Source organism: Notamacropus eugenii, chromosome 1 (assembly GCF_028372415.1).
Source record: "Notamacropus eugenii isolate mMacEug1 chromosome 1, mMacEug1.pri_v2, whole genome shotgun sequence".
Taxonomy (NCBI): domain Eukaryota; kingdom Metazoa; phylum Chordata; class Mammalia; order Diprotodontia; family Macropodidae; genus Notamacropus; species Notamacropus eugenii.
Genome location: NC_092872.1, coordinates 164,207,571 through 164,226,306, shown reverse-complemented (window position 1 = coordinate 164,226,306; position 18,736 = coordinate 164,207,571). Strand labels below are relative to the sequence as shown.

The 18,736-nt window shown below is 38.7% G+C and overlaps 1 protein-coding gene across 5 annotated transcripts in view; it reads left to right on the top strand.

Annotated features, from left to right (window-relative positions):
* The window catches only part of SV2B (synaptic vesicle glycoprotein 2B), a 174,610-nt gene extending 158,314 nt beyond the window's left edge, over nt 1-16,296 (top strand). For 4 of the 5 annotated variants that reach the window (XM_072617506.1, XM_072617535.1, XM_072617517.1 and 1 more), the window contains 2 exons: nt 5,235-5,394; nt 7,038-16,296. In XM_072617506.1, the coding sequence (XP_072473607.1) occupies nt 5,235-5,394; nt 7,038-7,221 (344 nt within the window). In that variant the 3' untranslated portion in view covers nt 7,222-16,296. Of the gene's footprint in view, nt 1-5,234; nt 5,399-7,037 lie in introns of those variants that run through there. The other variant, XM_072617524.1, reaches the window with a different exon arrangement.
* Nucleotides 16,297-18,736: the final 2,440 nt, after the last annotated feature.

Genomic DNA, 18,736 nt, shown 5'->3' with positions numbered 1-18,736 from the left:
TAGTAGAATAAATATTTGTTTCCTTCTTTCATAGAGGTTAACTGAATTGCCCAGAGTCACACAGCTACTAAATGACTAAGGCTGGATTTGAACTCTGGTCCTCCTGACTCCAGGATCAGTACTCCTTCCACTGTACCACCAAGCTGACCCTAGAATAAATATTTCTTGAATTGAATTATTGCACTGTCTCCAGTCGGTATTTATAAATTTATAGATATAAACAAAATAAAAGATAGTAATGAAAAATTGGACCTAATAATTAGGATTTCTAAAATGTTTTTTCGCTGGCATGTATACTTTCCCACCAACACTGAACTGTCCCTTGTAAAAAAGGAAAAAAAGGATGCATACAATATTCTGGAGTACCCCACTTCTTTACAGATGAATGTTTTCATGTTGTACTATGTTCTAAGGACAAATATTTAGTTGAATCTTAAAGATTCTCTATTTCCCATTTGCTTGAATTCACATGTAGGTTTATATAAAGACATATGATATATGTGTATATATACATGCATACACACATGTATATCTTGTGTGTGTATCTTGTCCCCCAAAATATACTGAAAATTTTTCTCTAAATAGTTAATTGAAATGATGGCTTTGTCTTTGACCTAATTCTTTTTTCTTTTTACGTTCCTTTCCTTGGAAATCTCATTCACTCAATAGCTTCATTTGTCACCTATATGCAGATGACTGCCAAATCTGCATCTTTCATCCTGATTTCCATCCTGTATTTCAAACTGCTTGCTATACATTTTTACTTTGATATACTGCTTGCACTTCAGACTCAACATTTTCAAAAAGGGATCATCATTCTCTCTGCCCCCCCAAACCTACCCCTTCCCAAACATCTTTATGTCTGTTGCCAGAATTGCTGTGTAAGGTTGCTCCCTGATTTCCTTGTATAATTTCTCCCCCAACCTCAAAAAAACTCTCATTTGATCTGTCCATCTTTGCTAGCTATCATCTCATTTGTTTTCTCTCTTTTGTGACTAAACTCCCCAAGCAAGACTGTCTTCAATAGATGCCTTCACTAGCCTCTCCTCATTCTACTCCGTCCTATACTCAGCTGTCTAAGTGATCTTCTTAAAACTTAGGTCTGACCATGCTTCCTCCACCTACTTAATAAACTCTAGTGACCCCTTATTACCCCCAGGATTAAATCCAAAAAAAACCCAACAAAGCTGTTTGTAAACTAACCCCCTGTTTCCTAACCCAGCTTTCCAGTCTTCTTACACCTTCCCACATATTCTGTGGTCTAGTGACACTGGTCTACTCACTGTCCTCAAATAAGACACCCCATCTCTCCATTCCATGCTTTTTCGTTGGGTGTCCATCATACCTGGAATGCTCTCAGTTCCTCATCTCTGCCTGTTGACATCACTGGCTTCCTTGAAGTTCTAACTAAAATCCTACCTTCTATAGGAGGCCGTTCTGGTTGCCTCTTAAATGCCTTCCTTCTGATGGTTATTTCCAGATTATTCTACATATATCTTACTTGTTCATAGTTATTTGCATGTACTCCCCCTTAGACTATGAGCTCCTTGAACGCAGGGACTTATTTTGTTCTTTTTATCCACAGTGCTTAGCGCCGTGTCTTGGCCCATAGTATGGGCTTAAGGTTGGATGACTGATTGACTGACCAGAAGACACAGAATGAGGGATTATCTCAAATTCCAGAGCTGGTTATTATCTGGAAAGATAAGAGTAAAAGTCAAAACTCAGAGGAGAATTATATTGATGATTCAGATAGACAAGTGTAGTTGTATAAGATCTGATCTTTTAGCGATATAACATTTTAAGATTTACAAAGAATTTTCCAAATATTATCTCATTTTATCTTTACAACAATCCTGGGAGAGAGGTGTAAATCTGTAAAATGGGAGTAATGATTATATCAATGGGGGCAATAATAGATCTGTAAAAGGGTATTCATAGCACCTGACAAGGCAAGTAAAATATCAGTTAATCATGTGTGTGAAATCGTGTACAACATATTTCCCTATTAGCCATATTATAAAAAAAGAAAAAAAAGAAAATTACATTTCAATTTGTACTCAGAGTTCCTCAGTTCTCTCTGGAGATGGGTAGCATTTTTTCATCATGAATCATCAACTTCAGGCTTTTTTGTGCTGCTATTTTTAGAGCTAGTTTTGGGGGTGTGCAAGTTTGGGGGCCCTCTAAGGTGTTGTGATGTGGGGAGAGGTGTGTCACTGCTCTCCTGGTCTGCATTCTAGTCTTTACCCAGAAAGGACCCTGGTCCCCTGAAGCTGCAAAAGCACTGGGGCTCTTCTTGGCCCTGGAACTGTGACCAGGTCCCCTGCTCTCCTGCAGCCCTTTTAGCCCCTGCTCCCTTTTGACCCTTCACAAGAGTTCCTCTCCTTCCTTCTCCTTCCTGCCAGAATGGCGTAGGGGCAATAGAATTTCCAGTCAGCACCAGCTGCTCCCAGTGCCAGCAAAGTGTGCTCTTTAATCTTTCTCTGACTAGCTGTCTGACCTCCTTACCATCCCTGGGCTGAGAACTCCCAAGGCTAGTGCTGTCAAAGCCTCCTCCAAGGTCTAGGCCTGGTGCTCCTGTCGCACTTTGGGGCAGCATCCATCCTGGTGTCACAGACCCTTCTTGCTGACCTCCTAAGTTGTCTTAGGCTGGAAAAATGTCCCACTCTGACCTTTTGTTGGCTCTGTGGCTTCAAAATTTGATTTGAGGAGTTATTTTAAAGTTGTTTGGAAGGGAATGTTGGGAGAGTTCAGCTGAGTTGTTGCCTCCATCCTCTTCCCAATATGCAAGTCCTTTAACACCAAGCCTGCTCAGTCTTTCATGCCTGCCCACCAGGACATCCTCAGACTCTTTCTCATGTTGCAGAGGGCACAGCTTCAGTCTCCACATACTCCCACACAGACGCTTGTATTCCCCCTCAACTTTCATGGGAAAGCTTCCATAATCTCATTGTAAACACTGCTGCCTCTTTCACACTGGTGCACTCCCAACTCCCTGGCCCTTGTTACAACATATACCTGTAGTCTGGCTATTTATCACCTGCTTTTTCTAGCTCTCCCATCAGAATTGCAATAACTTGCTCCCTATATTAACTGGACCTATAATGGTGGGAGGTAGAGAGGTAATATCCTTGCACCTGGGAACATGTTTTTATTTTCCTCATGACTATGTAATGTCTTAAGCTTTTGTAGCTCTGTCCTCCCATCTATCTGGACTTGAAGCTTGAGAATCATCTTGGACTCTTCTCTTTTCTTTACCCTTGACTTCAAGGAAGTCCCCAAGTCTTTTGAGTTCTATCTTTTTAATATCTGTGACATCCCTTCCATCCTTTTCATTACTACTGAAACCATTCTGGTTTAGGCCCCCATCACTTCTGGATTTTCAGCCAGAAGCTGGTATAGGACAGAGATTAAAGTTGTGGAACCATTCCTCTAGAATTGGGGACATTAAGGGACAAGGCAGTACATGCCTATAATGCCTCATGCTGGGGAGCCTGAGGCTAGTGGATCATTTGAGCTTGGGACTTCTGACAATCAGATATTCACACTTAGTACTGCACCAATATGATACACCATGGGAGTGTGGAGTGGGTTGCCTAAAGAGGGACAAATTGGCTAAGGGCAGAGCTCCCAGGTCAATCAATGGCGGCATCTGGCAACTGCATTTCCATCTTCTGGAAGATAGGGAGACTGAGTCTATTTAAAAAATTGAGGACATTAAACCATGAAGAAGGAAATGTGGTGTATTGGTTTATAGTCTGCTGCTTTGTGACATTCCTCTAGCATAAAGGAGCCCTTTCTGGGAGGACAAAGATTTCCTCTACTGGCCTTTGCATCCTACAGCTGGGCTCACAGTCCCCTATGCCCCTAGTGTAGATGTGGCTGTCAGTAGGTTAAGCCCTTGTCTGGGTACCCAGTTTCTAAGGAAAGACCTATCAGCCAGCCAGAGACACTGGAGAAAACAATCTCTTAATGAGTTCAAGTGCTGACAATAATGTGCAAAATAATGAGAGTCAGTTCAATGCAAAACTTTATACCAAGTAATGAGAGGAGTAAGGGGAAAGGGAGGAAGAGGGTAATTGATATACAGCTCAAGCTTGCACACTAACACAGAGCATAATTCACATAAGGGCAGTGCTATGTTGGGAAGCAGAGAAAAATGGCTCCATTCAGCAGGAAGAGTGTTTCAGCAGGGGAAGGTGTGCTCCAAAGTACTCTTCTGAGAGTGAGGTTCTTATACTGCAATTTTGGATGGCCTTGGCTGAGTTGCGTATCAGGGATCAGGGAAAAATATCATCTTGGGGGTTTGTTATCAGGGAAAGAAAATAGACTAGAGGTAGACAAAATATTAATTGGACAACACAGCTGTATTGTCAGTATTTTTCCATGAGTACATTCTATAAGCTTATAGTTTCCCTTAAGGGAAGACTGTCAGTCAGGATGGTCTTAAAACCATCAGACCTAATCTTATTACAATGGTTTCCATGCATAGATTCCATAAGTTATAGCCTCCCTTAAGGGGAGACTGTCATGGTGGTCTGATGACCACCAGGCCTAGTGTTATAATATCCGCAAAGTGGAGAAGTTTGAAATAATGGAGCTTAAGTAGAAGGTTAGATTTCACATAAAAATGGTAGAACTAATGTGTACACATGGAGAGTAGTCAGAGGTGGATGTCAGGACCAGGGCTCTCTGCCTTTTGTCAGTCATTGGTGATTTGTAGCTTCACCCCTCTTCTTTTGTACAGTGGGAATTATACTAGATCAAGAATCTAGTGATCCATGTTGGAATCCCAGCTTTGCCACTAAATAGTTGTGTGATCTTGGACAGCTAGGTGACCCAGTGGATACAGCACTGGTCCTGGAGTCAGGAAAACCTGAGTTCAAATCTAGCTCTCAGATTCTTACCAGCTGTGTGACTCTGGGCAAGTTACTTACCCCTGTTTCCCTCAGTTCCTCATCTTTAAAATGAGCTGGAGAAGAAAATGGCAAACCAGTCCAGTATCTTTGCTAAGAAAACCCCTAATGGGGTCATGAAGTCAGACACAACTGAAATGACTGGACAATAACAAAGTTAACCTTGTACTTCCTTCCTGGTCTTTTACTAGGGTTCAGAGATTAGGTCATAGAAAAGGTCAACTCTTCCTGAAGTCTGTATCTAAGCTTAACTGGTTGGTCGAGAGTCTGGCTCAAGAGACTGACACCATACTTCTCTCTCTCTTGGCTCCCTTCAAGGTGGCTCTATGCTAATATCGGCAGTCTGCTGCTTCTTCCTGTTTTTTGGCAACAGTGAGTCCGCCATGATTGGCTGGCAGTGCCTCTTCTGTGGGGCCAGCATTGCTGCCTGGAATGCTCTGGATGTGATTACCGTGGAGCTCTATCCCACCAACAAAAGGTGAACACTGTCCCGGGTACTCTAGTGTCTGTCCCTTGGGCTTGGTTGTTGTCTAGTTGTGATCAAGTACAAATATTTCCCTTCAGCTAAAGAGATGGAGAAAGGAGAGAGGAACAGACAGGGAGATCTCCTGATTTCTCACAGATAACTTTGGAAACCTTGAAGCTTAGGGACTACCCAGGGTGACAAAGTAACTGAGTTTTTGAACTTGAGTTCAAATCCTGCCTCAGATATTTACTAGCTGTGTGACTATGGGTGAGTCACTTAGCTTCACTTGACTTAAGTGACCTCATCAGTAAAATGGCGACAATAATAATACCTCCCTCACCACATTATTGTGAGGGAAAATTGAGATGAATATATGAACTGCTTTGCAAACCTTGAAGCGCTATATAAATGGTTGCTATCTGGGGGTAATGTCACAAGAAAACAATGTTGGGGGAACTAGCCTGGTCCTTTATTCTTCAGAGAACAGTAATATGAATGAAACTAAAGGTCAAGGAGGACTCTTGGTCCCTGAACTGAAGCAGAAGCAGGTATCACAAGGGATAAGGTCAACGCTCTGTCCCAGTTGAGTACAGGAGCTGGAGGAAGATGGGAGAGACCATTTATCTCTGTCTTCTGCTGTTTCCTATGTCGCACCTTCTGGGACTCTTGTTTCTTTTTGCCCACTAAATAGAGCCACTTAGTATGGATAGTTTTTAATGTACTCTGTAGGTCAGTATTGTTATTAATCTCTACTTAGAAAGAAAGTAGGTAGCTAGGTGGCACAGTGAATGGAGCACCGGGCCTGGAGTGGGGAAGATCTGAGTTTAAATGCAGTCTCAAATGCTTACCAGCTATATGACCCTGGGCGAGTCACCAAACCCTGATTACTTCCATTTCCTCATCTGTAAAATGAGCTGGAGAAGGAAATGACAAACTACTCTTGTATCTTTGCCAAGAAGACCTCAAAGGGGTCACAAAGTCAGACATGACTGAAAATGACTAAAGAGCAACAAGAAAAAAGTCGATATGATGTGAAATGCCAAAGTAGGAAACTAACAGGGAGAACCTCATGTGGTTTTCCCACAGCCCTAAAGCTCTCTAATATTCTTTCTTATGACCTAAAGTTATCCAGACTTGATTATTAGCCTATTTATATCCTGTCAGAACTCAGCTGCAAATGATGAATACCTTGACCCAAGCTGTCCTTGGCCAGTGGTTCTGAGTTTCCCCTAGCAGATTAGTGTTCTTCCATCCAATTCACTTGTATTCTGAATCGGAAGAATTTTTTCTCTTGCTATAAATCTCTTACCCTGAAAATAATAAATCTGGCTCCTAGGTTCATATATTTTGATCTAGAAGGGACCTTAGAGGATATAGTGTACTCCAGGGGTTATTAATCTACTTTTTGGTAGTCTGGTAAAGTCTATGGAATCTTCTTCAGAATGTTTTCAAATGAATAAAATAGAGTACATGAGATCCCTGAACCTCCTCATTTTATGAATAACAAAATTGAGGCTCAAGGAGATTGACTGGTCCAAGATCACATATGCAGTTGTGACAGAGGTAATTAGATTCCTCTGCTATATGTACCTAATGTCATCATGTTCAGCTCTCTCTCTCTACTCTGGTTTACCTTTGTTCCTTTTTCTCTGCAGAGCAACAGCCTTCGGTATCCTCAATGGCATCTGCAAATTCGGGGCCATCTTGGGAAATTCCATCTTTGCTTCCTTTGTAGGGATAACCAAAGTGGTTCCCATCCTTTTGGCTTCCTCTTCTTTGGTTGGAGGAGGTCTGATTGCTCTTCGATTGCCAGAGACTCGAGAACAGGTCCTGATGTGAACAACTTGGGGGAAAAGCAAAGACCTGAAGAGCCATGTCAAGAGAAATTGATATGTGCCCCCCGCCCTTGCTGTTCATTGCTTTCTGGTGGATACCTCAGATAACAGGGGAAGCAAAGCTTATTTTGAGACCCATAGTTTAGGACCAGTTTCAACTGTGAGAATGCTCTGACCTCAGGGGATTGATCTGGTGGTATTAACAACCACCCACAGGAACACAGAGCTTTGGTCTCCCTAGCCTAAAGCATAGGGAGTGAGGGTACAATGTCTCCTCTTCCAGTGAGAGCACATACTGTGCAGGAGTGAGGGGGACCTTATCTGCTTCTTTCCCTTAAATAAGGCATAGGTCATGGTTTGCATTTCAATATTACTTTTCAACCAGTCTCCTTCACAGAATGTGTCAGGGTTGGAAAAGTTAGCAAATTGTTTTAGTTAAAGATAAGATCTTTTTGATTTTTGGTATGAGGAAGCAGTGTGCGTGTGTGTGTGTGTGTGTGTGTGTGTGTGTGTATGTGTGTGTGTATGTGTGTGTGTGTGTGTGTGTGTGTTTTAAAAGATTTCAAAAATGCCACCTCTTTCGATTTTCATATAAAAATTGGGCAGAAGCATCCCAAGTGCCACCAAACAGAACCAAATATATAACTGTTTGGAGCAATATTTGTTGAAATTGACCATTGTTCTCTAGCTCCATCCTATCCATTAGATTAAAATAGAAAATCCAATGTAATGATGGGAAGTTCATTTTTTATCTAGTTTTATTAGACGGCATTTATGTGAAGAACATTCTGCAAACCAAATGTGTACATATGATGACATGTCAGGTCATTAACATTAACATTAACATTTAGTATATGGGATTTAGAGATGCTGAGTAGCATTTTATCCGTATTCTGGAAGGCATTATTTGGAGTCCCAGTAGAGATGTGTCAGATGAAATGAAGTGCACGCATGGTTTCTTATAGCCATTTAACCTGTTATCTAGAGGATGCACTAGCAAACTCACATTGTACAGTCCATTTAACTGAGGCACTTTTCTCTGCATAGGTGGATTAGTTAAGTTTTATATGTTATAGAGAACATCCATGAAATACAAATATGTGGTCCTCATGACCTGAATTTGGCTTCTATCACTTATCAGGACTCAAACTAAGATGAGTTCAGTGGCCTTTGGCTATCATCTTGTTGGTAAGAACAAAATACCATTCACTGGAATGAAAAAAATGCTTTATATTTTACAAAGTGTAGATTCCTTTCATTTGTTCTAGCAGTTAGCTAAGGTAGCATGTGTCAAAAGAGGACATTTCCCATGAGCAGACAATGCCACTGTGCAAATATTACATGCCTCCAAGACCTTTCTTGAAAAGTTGGAGAAAGAGAGAGTGGAGCATTTACTCAATCAACCTTTCATTGCTCAGTATTTATTCTGGAATGATTGGATCTAGAAATTAGATGTGGCTAAGCATATTGAATACCTTGTGTGGAAAGGGGGAGTAATAGATGGAATGAATGCCTCTTTAATATACATAGCATTTATTTTGCACATTGATTTCCAGTGTTCTCTTTGACTGTTAAATAAATGTGATCCATCCACTACAAGGAATACTCACTTATGCAAAAACAGTTACTGCATTTACATTGACTATTGAGAGGTCCCCAGTTTCGGAGAGAGTTGTTTCGGCTCAGAGATAATTTGAGGTGGTCTCATTCAATACTCTCTAGAGTGTAGCTTCTTCAGCCTTTTCTTTGTTTCTCTATCTAACTTTAACCTTATTGCTATGTACACTCCCCATTCTATGTTCTTTTTTCCTTATTATTTTATGTCAGAAAAAGAAGTCATGTCCTCATTATCTCCATGATCTTAAACCTTACTCCACCCCTCTCCAACCATGCATATGTTTTGCAATTTCATGTTAATTACCCTGTTATTAATGGTACACAGGGTGTAGCTGATGTGACTTCTACCTCTTTTATGAGAGATCCTATGTATATATTAATGCCTCCCACATCTGAAAAATTCTAGCTAGCTTCATAAGGAAAGATCATCTAATCCTAGGATTTCCATGACCCCTGTCATATAAATCTTTGATAGAAGACCAGTTTAATGGAGAGTTACCACTTAAGGAAGTCACAGGCTGTTGGGTCCTGTATTTCTACTTATGATTGATCTTGTGGAATCTGAGTGATGAATTGGGGAATACTGGAACGGTGGTTATAACTCTAGGTTCAACTTTCGTCACTTCTCTAACTTCTTCTCAATTTATAGGCATCACTGCACCATTTCTACTGCTGCTTAAAGCAACTCCCAAAGCAACCAAGTGCAGCTTTCATCCCATCCATCACTGAATCCCCCATAAACAGTGCACCCAGTCTTCGACAGCCTTTAAATATGAAGAATAACCTGGCAGTGATGCCTAGTCCCTTCCTCCATGCTGTCATGGTGGTTGAGAAGGATAGCATTCATTAAGTATCATCTGTAGGGCATGCCATTAGGGAAGGTGACTGGTTTCAAGGAGATCCCTTAAATAAAATTTGATGGATTCTTTGTTGTTCTAGTCAGAAAAGGAATTGTAAAGGGGAATAGTATGGGACCATACTTTGGCAATAAAACTGGTCCACATTTTATGATTCATTTTCTTAGCTGTTGTTGTCATTTCTTAGGAGTAGCAGAGAGGTAGTATGGTATAGAGGAGAGAAAGCCAGCCTTAACATTAGGAAGATCTGGGGTCATATACCACCCCTGACACATACTAGCTCTGTGACTGTAGTGAGTGATTTAAGCCTTTAGCCTGCTCCACTTCCAGGCAATAAAATTACAGATGAGAATCCCAGTTGCGCTGGTAGGAGCTCCTTATGCCATTAGAATAATTGGTTTGCACTAATAATAATCTTAAAAATTACCCATATAAATTGGAGGGTTTTTTGGGAAACTATTCATTAGTATACTGTCACCTTGTAGTGCTGAATTTAGACAATTGATTTTATTGAAAACAATTAGCAATACATGGATTTGTAAACTTTTCACTTGAGACAAACTGGCGGTTTCCAGACACATTCTCTTATTCACAGTCTTTGCCAATATCTTCCTGCATTGTTTTGATTTCTTCTCCGATTTTTGTTAGTTAGGGGGCCTCTGATCTCATATTCCTAAATTCTTCAAGCACTGAGATCTTAGCAATTGAACCTTTCCTAGATTTTTTTGGTGATGGGGGTCACATGATTAGTAATTGTGAAAGTTCAACAAAGGTCTTTTTTAGCTGGACCTTGTGGAACTAATAAACACCCTGGGCTTCTCCTCCAATCAACTGAAGTTTGCTGAATACAGATGCCACTCCGGGGAGTCTCTTCTTCTCGGGGTAGTTTGTCAGATTTTGATTCCCTACAACAACATAGGTAAGATAGATAGCAATAACAAAAAGAACTAGCATTTATATCATGCTTTAAGGTTTGCAAAACCCTTCATCAATGTCATCTCATTTTATCCTCACAACAACCCATTTTATAGAAGAGCAAACTAAGGCATCCTGAACTTATGTGATTTATCTGGGATCACACAGCTAGTAAAGGACTGAGGTCGACCTTGAACTCAGCTCTTTCTGGTACCAAGTCCAACACTCTATCCCTTCACTCAACTTTCTATATTTTTATTATCATTCACTCAGAGGCTTTATTTTTCACATGACTAAATCTAGGCCTTTTTGTAATTAATAGGCCTGACAGAAAGTAGCAGCAGCAGAGGGTTATTAGAAAACAATTTTTAATTAGATAGGAGATAAAATGTAGTACTAGAAATGAGTGTCCATTCTTCCACTAACTTAAGGCAAATAATTCCCTTAGAAAAGACTTTCATAACTATTTTTCTGTAAAAGGCCTCTTTGGCAGTCTGGCAAAGCCTATAGACCCCTTCTCAGAATCATATTTGTAAATCCATAAAATAAAATTCATAGATTACAAAGGAAATCAGTAATAATGAAATATACTTATCCCCCACCTCCTAAAAATAGTTGGTAGGTTAAAAACTCCTAAGAACCAAAGAATCTCAGAGAGTTGGAAAGGACTTTAGAAGTCATGTATACAAAAATCATTTCTACATTATTCCCAAAGAGTGGTCATCTATCCTTTGCTTAAAGACTTCCATTTATGGGAATCTCTCTATCTATCAAGGTGGCCCATCATATTTTTTGGAAAGCTCTAGTTGTTGAGAATTTTTCCCCTCCTTATACTGAACGGAACACGCACACACACACACACACACACACATTTGTGATGTATTGCCTTTTTTTAATCTACTTATTCAACTCTAACAAATTACTTTCAGATTCTCTGATAATAGAAAGTATTTTAAAGTGGTAGTAAAAATTCTTTCAGCATAAATCCAGCCTTACAGGTAGTTTACACATAGCCATAACTAACATATAGGTATATAATATATGCATATATATTTAATAGCTTACAATCTTTTTGAATTGACTGAAAAATATACTAGTACACCTTATACCTCTAGTAGAGATACTAAGAATTGATAGCAGTGTTACTAATCAAAATTGAATTCTTTGTGTTTATGGAATATTTACCATTAAACATTTCTTTCTTCCCTATCTATAGTTTTTTAAAAATTTTTTTCTAGTTGTATAGACTTGAGTGAAAATGCTAAAGATCTTCAATTAATGATTGACAGGCCTATCTTCATTTTGTTCACATGTTGTCAGAAATATGTAGCCACAAGTTTTTTGGCTGTACATTACATTTATTATTGAAATTTAAAATGGTTTCATTTAGTTCTAAATGTCTTCTCTCCAACTTCTCCAACTCCCTAACTATGTTGTCCATAGGGAGTGATGAGGAATATTAAAGATGCCATAAAACTAGAAATCTGACTTACTAATAATCATAAGAATTGTTTGTTTTAGAAATTTTCCTTTGAACAGAATAAAAAACAAGGTTTTGAAGGAAAAGTGACAAAAATAGCTGACTTCACGTTGACATTAGTGACCAAAATATATGTAGCATATTCTTCTTTAAATCACCTTCTTCCTCCCACCCTTTCTTTTTTTTGGCTTTTGTGTACAAAGGATGTTACATGTTTTAGAATATTGTATGAGACACAGCCCACAGGACAGTCTGGGGATATGTCAAATAGATGCAGTCTTTGAATTTGAGACATGCTTTAAGCAAATTCTCTTTAATGTACAGAGATAGGGTATAGTATTTACATGCATGCTTTTGTGCTAGCAGTGAGGTTTCCACAGAGATGAACCAGGGAGTGAAACAGAGAAGTTAGTCACAGAGGTTAGATGGAGAAATAAAATGTATTATAATATTTAATTATTACTGAACAAATGAGGCATGTACATAGCAAATCGAGAATATATCGTTCATTTCAAAATTTTCCTTTTCTCAGAAACACATTAAGTTTTCCCTAGACTATGGTTTGCATGTCTTAAGCATATTAAAACATTTTCAAAAGCATGAATGTGTATTAGGTCAAAAATCTCCTCATCTGTCCCCTCTCCATGTAAATGTGGTTGCTATATGTGCTTTGAGATGGGTTGGCTAGTTTGATTTCTCTTAGCTGACAGCTCTGATGGGGGCAATTGGAAGGGAGGCTCTATTCAAAAAGAAATGCACTGCCTTCCATTCCTAATGTAATAAAACCTCAGTAATTCAGGCTAAAAAGAAATCTGAATTTATAATTGTTTTAATGGGGGCTGGACTGAAGCTTGCCTGTGCCATACCTATCTACGGAGGAAACAAAGAGTTGTCAGGCAAATTGCTAGTATAAGCACAATTGTAAGGGGGAGTTTTAAAATATATTTGAGAACCATTAAGCAATTTAAAAAACCTTTATTTATTTACAAACAATTTATAGACTAACATCTAATCATTAATTCATTCAGTACCTTTAGGCATTCTGCTGGGCTGCTATTTTCTTGGCCCTGATCCAGTCACCCTAAGTTCTCGAAAGCAAAACAAAATAAAAAACTGTACTTCTAAAAAAAAGTACAAAACCAAAAAAACCCAACCCAACAACCAAAATTCAACCTAGGAATGAAGATTTCCAAGGAACCTTTGTCCAGATTAATGGGGTATTGTTATATACTTCAATTAAACAAGCACTTATGAAGTTCAAGTGATGTGTCAGGTACTGTTAGATGTTGGGGACAACAGTCAAAAACAAATAAATCCCTTCCCTCGAGGAGCTTATATTCTATTGAGACAAACAACAAGTATTCACAGAAATAAAATAGATCATGTTTGGAGTGGAATCCTTTTAGTTAATTTATTGATATTGCAGCTTTAAACACAACTTTCCAACTCTGAAATATTTGTTGTGATATCAAACTACATGATGAATGATTTAAACCACCGGATAAATAGCTTTGACAATGAAAATGTCTTTAAGATGTGATTTGGAATGTGGTCTGAGGGAAGACAGTATAATCCATTGTCCTATAGATTATCAGGGTGCGGTGAAATGAGTCATGGTGAAATCCAAGTTTGGATCCAAAAAAAGAAAAAGAAGATTGTTGGAGGGTATTATGAATGTTGGAGAGGTCTATACAAGCTTCCCTTCCTCCATACAAAGATGGTAGTAAGAAGAGACAGTCAGGAAGGGATTCATATATGAGATCTATCTATCTATCTATCTATCTATCTATCTATCTATCTATCTATCTATCTATCTATCTATAATCTATCTATCATGTTTCACAACACAATTTTATCTATATCCATACACATACATGTACAACGTGCTACATTTCTATGTAAACAATGAATGAACTTGAAATGTAAACTCATTTTATTAAAATCACTTTTGGGAAGTCAACTGGAAAATAACTCAATGGAAAAGGTGAAAGAGATTACACAAACTTGTGGCGCATGATGCAACATAGGAAAAACCAGTAAAATATCTTGAAATATATTTAATATATTATCAGCTAGTTTGGACACAGTCTATTTTTAACATTTGAGAATAGAATTTAAAAGATGTGGGTAATTAATAGCTTATATATTTGCCAATTTTGCAATATTTCAAATGTCTATATAAAAAATGACTTATAGATTCAATTTTTCAGGATCTAGAGGACATATTTTGGGTTATTTTTCTGCCTGAGATTAGGTCTTGGGTTTTGATTTATCTGGATGTTGGGGACATGAAATCCGATAGCTCTAGTCACTGTCTCTTGTAAATATTAGGCTCTGTCCCCCATGAAATTAGTTGCATAGGAAAAGAAGTGATGTAACAAGCTGAACTTTTCCAAATATTCTTGAGTTTTGGATGCATGCCTACAAATCCCTCTACTCTTTCCCACTCGGAGTTAAGTTTAAATGAAAGGCGATCTAAGGAACAGTGCTGGAAACCTGAGATGTTCCATTATGTCAATTATTTCTGTATTGGGAGTACTAGTATCTAAGGAAAATATATAAGAAGCAATGCCAGAGGTGCCATCTGTGGAAAGATGTATGAAGAGTTGGAACATGGCTGATCATTCTTGGACTGCTCAGAATGGCTTGTCAATGACAATGCGAAAATTTTCTAAGGAGCCATTACAGCTTTGGTTACCTCAGTCCTCTGACTGAGCAGAAAATTTTTCTTCCTTTTCCAGTCTCAAATTGTTGGGTTGTTATGTTAGTCTAATCCAGGAATGGCTATGTTTGTGGGCTGTGTAAATAAAGACAAATGCTCTGGATATAATAGACTGTAATTTTGTATACTACTCTGCCATCTGTAAAAAGTCCTTTTTATGCATAGCAAATGTTCTGAGTGATGTTTCTACCAATGAAACATGCAAGGAAAGAGGGAGGAGGACTTGGAGGATTTCATTCTTTCTTGAAAAAGCCCTTTACATTGTGGCCAGTGACATTCATTTGTGTTTTAGAGTCCTATGCCAATAGGAGGGATACCACTCCATTCTTGCAATGTTCATCCTCAAAATCATTAATTCCCTTGCCTTTTTTTCATTGACTCTTGAGACTTGAAAGGGAAGTCAACAGGTAAAATATAAAGAAACTCTAACAGTCCAAAAAACAACCATTAAAAAAACCCAACTTAATCTAGCACTGTCTCAATTTGTCTTCAGTGTGGGTTTCCCTGTAAATAATGTCCAATGTGGTGCATTTATTGGACTATCTCACATCACTCTGCTGTGCTCATTTTGCATGTGTGAAATGGCCAGGTTCAGTCTTCAATTTCTCTTTGCTTTATTTAATTTTTTTAAAGCGAGCCTCATCTAACTGTCAATTGAAAAGTGGAAGTATTCTAACAGGTTATGTTTTGGTATTGTTTTCATTTTTGGTCACATTAAAAATTAGAAAACAATAATTTGGTATATGGCTAATAAATTCCTTATATTGTCCATCCTTGTTGATTTCAATTTTCCTAGCATGTAAGATATTCTATGAAGATAAATGAGATCCTGTTCATGGATGTTTCCAGTCCTTCAGAATATCATTAGAGAACAAGGTTTGGATCTGTAATATCACTGAGATGGGAAGGTCCTAGCTAGAGAAACTTCCATTCCCCAATGGAGGTCAGTACCTTCTCTGCAACTTATATCCTTAGGGAGTTCTTTGCTGACACTGATTTGTCCAGTTACCCAGCCAGTAAAGGTGAAAGGCAGGAATTGAACCCAGAACTTCCCATTTTCTAGCCAGCTCTTGTTCCACTATGCCGTGTTCCCTCTCCAAATATCATTATAGAAGTTAAATTATGGTTTTATGGTAACATACTGTAGAACAGTAGGGTCAAACTCAAATACAAATGAGGCCACTACACTATAAATAAGGATCCTGGTAGGTGACATATTGAATTAGAACATCATATATTAACATTATCTATGTTCTTTTCTATTTTTATTTTGTTAAATATTCCCAATTACTTCTTAATCTGATTCATGTTATCCTCACTGTGCCAGGTGGTTGATGTCTCTGCTTTAAAGAGCTATCATACAGTAGTAAATACTAATCCTTGGGAAGATGATAACCACTGATCAAATAATAGTGACTTTAAAATCCACAATGACACAATTTGTTTTTAAATCATATAGTGGAAAATAAATTGAATTTGAATTTAAAAGAGTCTGAATTTGCATGCTATCTCTGCTACCTATGATCTTTTATGTCTGCTTTAGTATAGTTGCTTCACTTTTTTGGGCCTCAGTTTCCTTGTCTGCAAAATGAGAGTGGAGGGTGAGTGAGGTGGGGTGAGGGTGGAACTGAACCAGATAACCTATAAAGACACCTTCTGGCTCTAAATCAACCCTATGATCCCATGATTTAGTGCTGCCTACTCAGCCTGATGAATCTGTATGAATAGTGGAAATCTCTGGGGCTAATAGTGATTATAGTGCGAAGAATTAATTGGTTGTGAGGCTGGTCCCTAACATTATACAAAAGTCTCTGCTTCCTTTCTTGAAATAAATTGAATTCACCAACAGAGGGCAGTAATTACTCAGAAAAAGTAGGAAGTTCTTCCTATCTTCAGAGAAAAAGCTTATTCATTAGGGCTGGCCCCCTGTTCCCTCAATATTGGCATGCCTTTGAAAGGATATTTTTTACATGAAGAGATGAACCTTGTTTCTTCCTGTTTTCAAAGTTGTATATGAGAAAGGGCAGATTATCCCAGAAGACACTTGAACATTTGCCCTGGGCCCTGGAGAATAACCTTCACTTCCAGGGTGAAAGAGTGGGCCGCTCTCTTAGGAAACTCTGCCTACTGGCCTGGCATCCTGTAAATATTCCTAGCCTGCTTAATGGAGCTTGAGCTTGTCTCAGTCTGTGAATCTATTCAAATATATGGGGTTTGTGGGGATAATAAAGTGTTACAAATGAGAAATGGTGTTGTGGTGGTTTGTGTGTTCATGATACATCTGACTTGTGACATTCTATAGAGATGAACTATGATGGATCTGTGTTCTCATTGCTGTGGGTGCATTTAGCCCAGGGAATGTTCAGGAGGGACATGATAGCTCCAAGTATTTAAAGGATGGTCCTATACAAGGGGGATTAGACTTGTTTTGTTTGGCCCAGAGGGAAGAACCAGGAATTATGGGTGCAAAGGGGCAATGAGGAAAATTTAGGTTTGACATCAGTAAAAGTTTCTTAACAGACCTTTCTAAATGGGCTGTCTCTGAAAGCAGTGGAATGTCTCTTCTTGGAGGGCTTCAAGGAAAAGCTAGAGAACTATTTGTGAAGTATGTTATAATGAAGAGTCCTTTCATATATGAGTTGAACTAGATGATTGCTAAGGTCTGTACCAACTCTTAAAATTCTGTGATTCTGTTTTCTCTCTAGTGATGTAAATCCTATGGAGAGATGCTTTCCCATCTTGTGCAATTCTGTCTATAAATTCTCCATAAGGGGTTGTGGCAGTTAACCAACTTAGGTGGTATAGTAGATAGAATTCTGGGACTGTAGTCTGGAAGACCTGAGTTCAAGCCTGACCCTAGACACTAATTATGTGACACTGGGCAAGTTACTTAAACTCAGTGCCTCAGTTTCCTCAACTGTAAAATGGGAATCATAATAACACCTACCCTCCCAGGGTTCTTGTGATGCTCAAATAAGATATTTGTAAAGTGATTAGTACAGTGCCTGGCACATAATGGGGACTTAAGAAATGCTCATTTCCTTCCCTTTCCCCTTCAAAATAAAGGAGAATCCATTTAGCTACCTTGCACCTCAGTTCTTACTAAGGCCCTCCCAGCTACAGAATTCTATCTGTGGGACCGTGGGAGGTGTGTGGCAATACAAAAAGGAAGACTGTCTCACTTTAAGAAGTGTTGGGACGCCTAATGAAAAGAAAACAGAAATCAATTTCATCTCAAAAGGCTTTAGAAACCAACTCTATTGTACATCACACAGGATCCACTTTATTCTCGACATATATTGTTATGGGCAAGAAAACAACCTAAAACATATAACCACATTGAGAAGGGAAACTTGAGCCCTGGGATACCAACAGCTCCAAAGAGGAAGACAAAATTAAAGACAAATCAGTAAGTAATGATGGGTAGGGATAGTACGAAGAAAAGAGATCTGAAGAAGAAATTTTTCTTCATTTTTTCTGACTTTCTGCTAAGGTGGTCTCTATTAATGTGGTGAGCAAATGGTCATCAATTGGTGACAATTTTTAAGCCTCTTTGTGGTGTCACCTTTTTTTTTTTTTTTTACTTTTAATTAGTTATCTGATGGGACTTGCTATGTTTTTTCGAAAGACCCCAGTCTCCTCTGTTCCCTGAAGGTTTATGTTGTATCAGCTGCCCTGTAATATGTCCTTACCTCCTATTCGTGATCTCACCACCTTTTTATGCACATTTCCTGCATTCTAGCATAAAACTGGAATGAAGGGTTTATGCTACGACAGTTTTATGCTCCCAAGTCCGAATTTGTTTCTGCCTGTTTTTTCCTGCCCAGTTTGCATTTCTGAATTTGACCTGGGCTTTCATTCAGACCTTGGTTTTGCCAGCATGAGCTTGTGCATTCATGCATTCATTCTTCCTGGTCCCTGGGAAGTC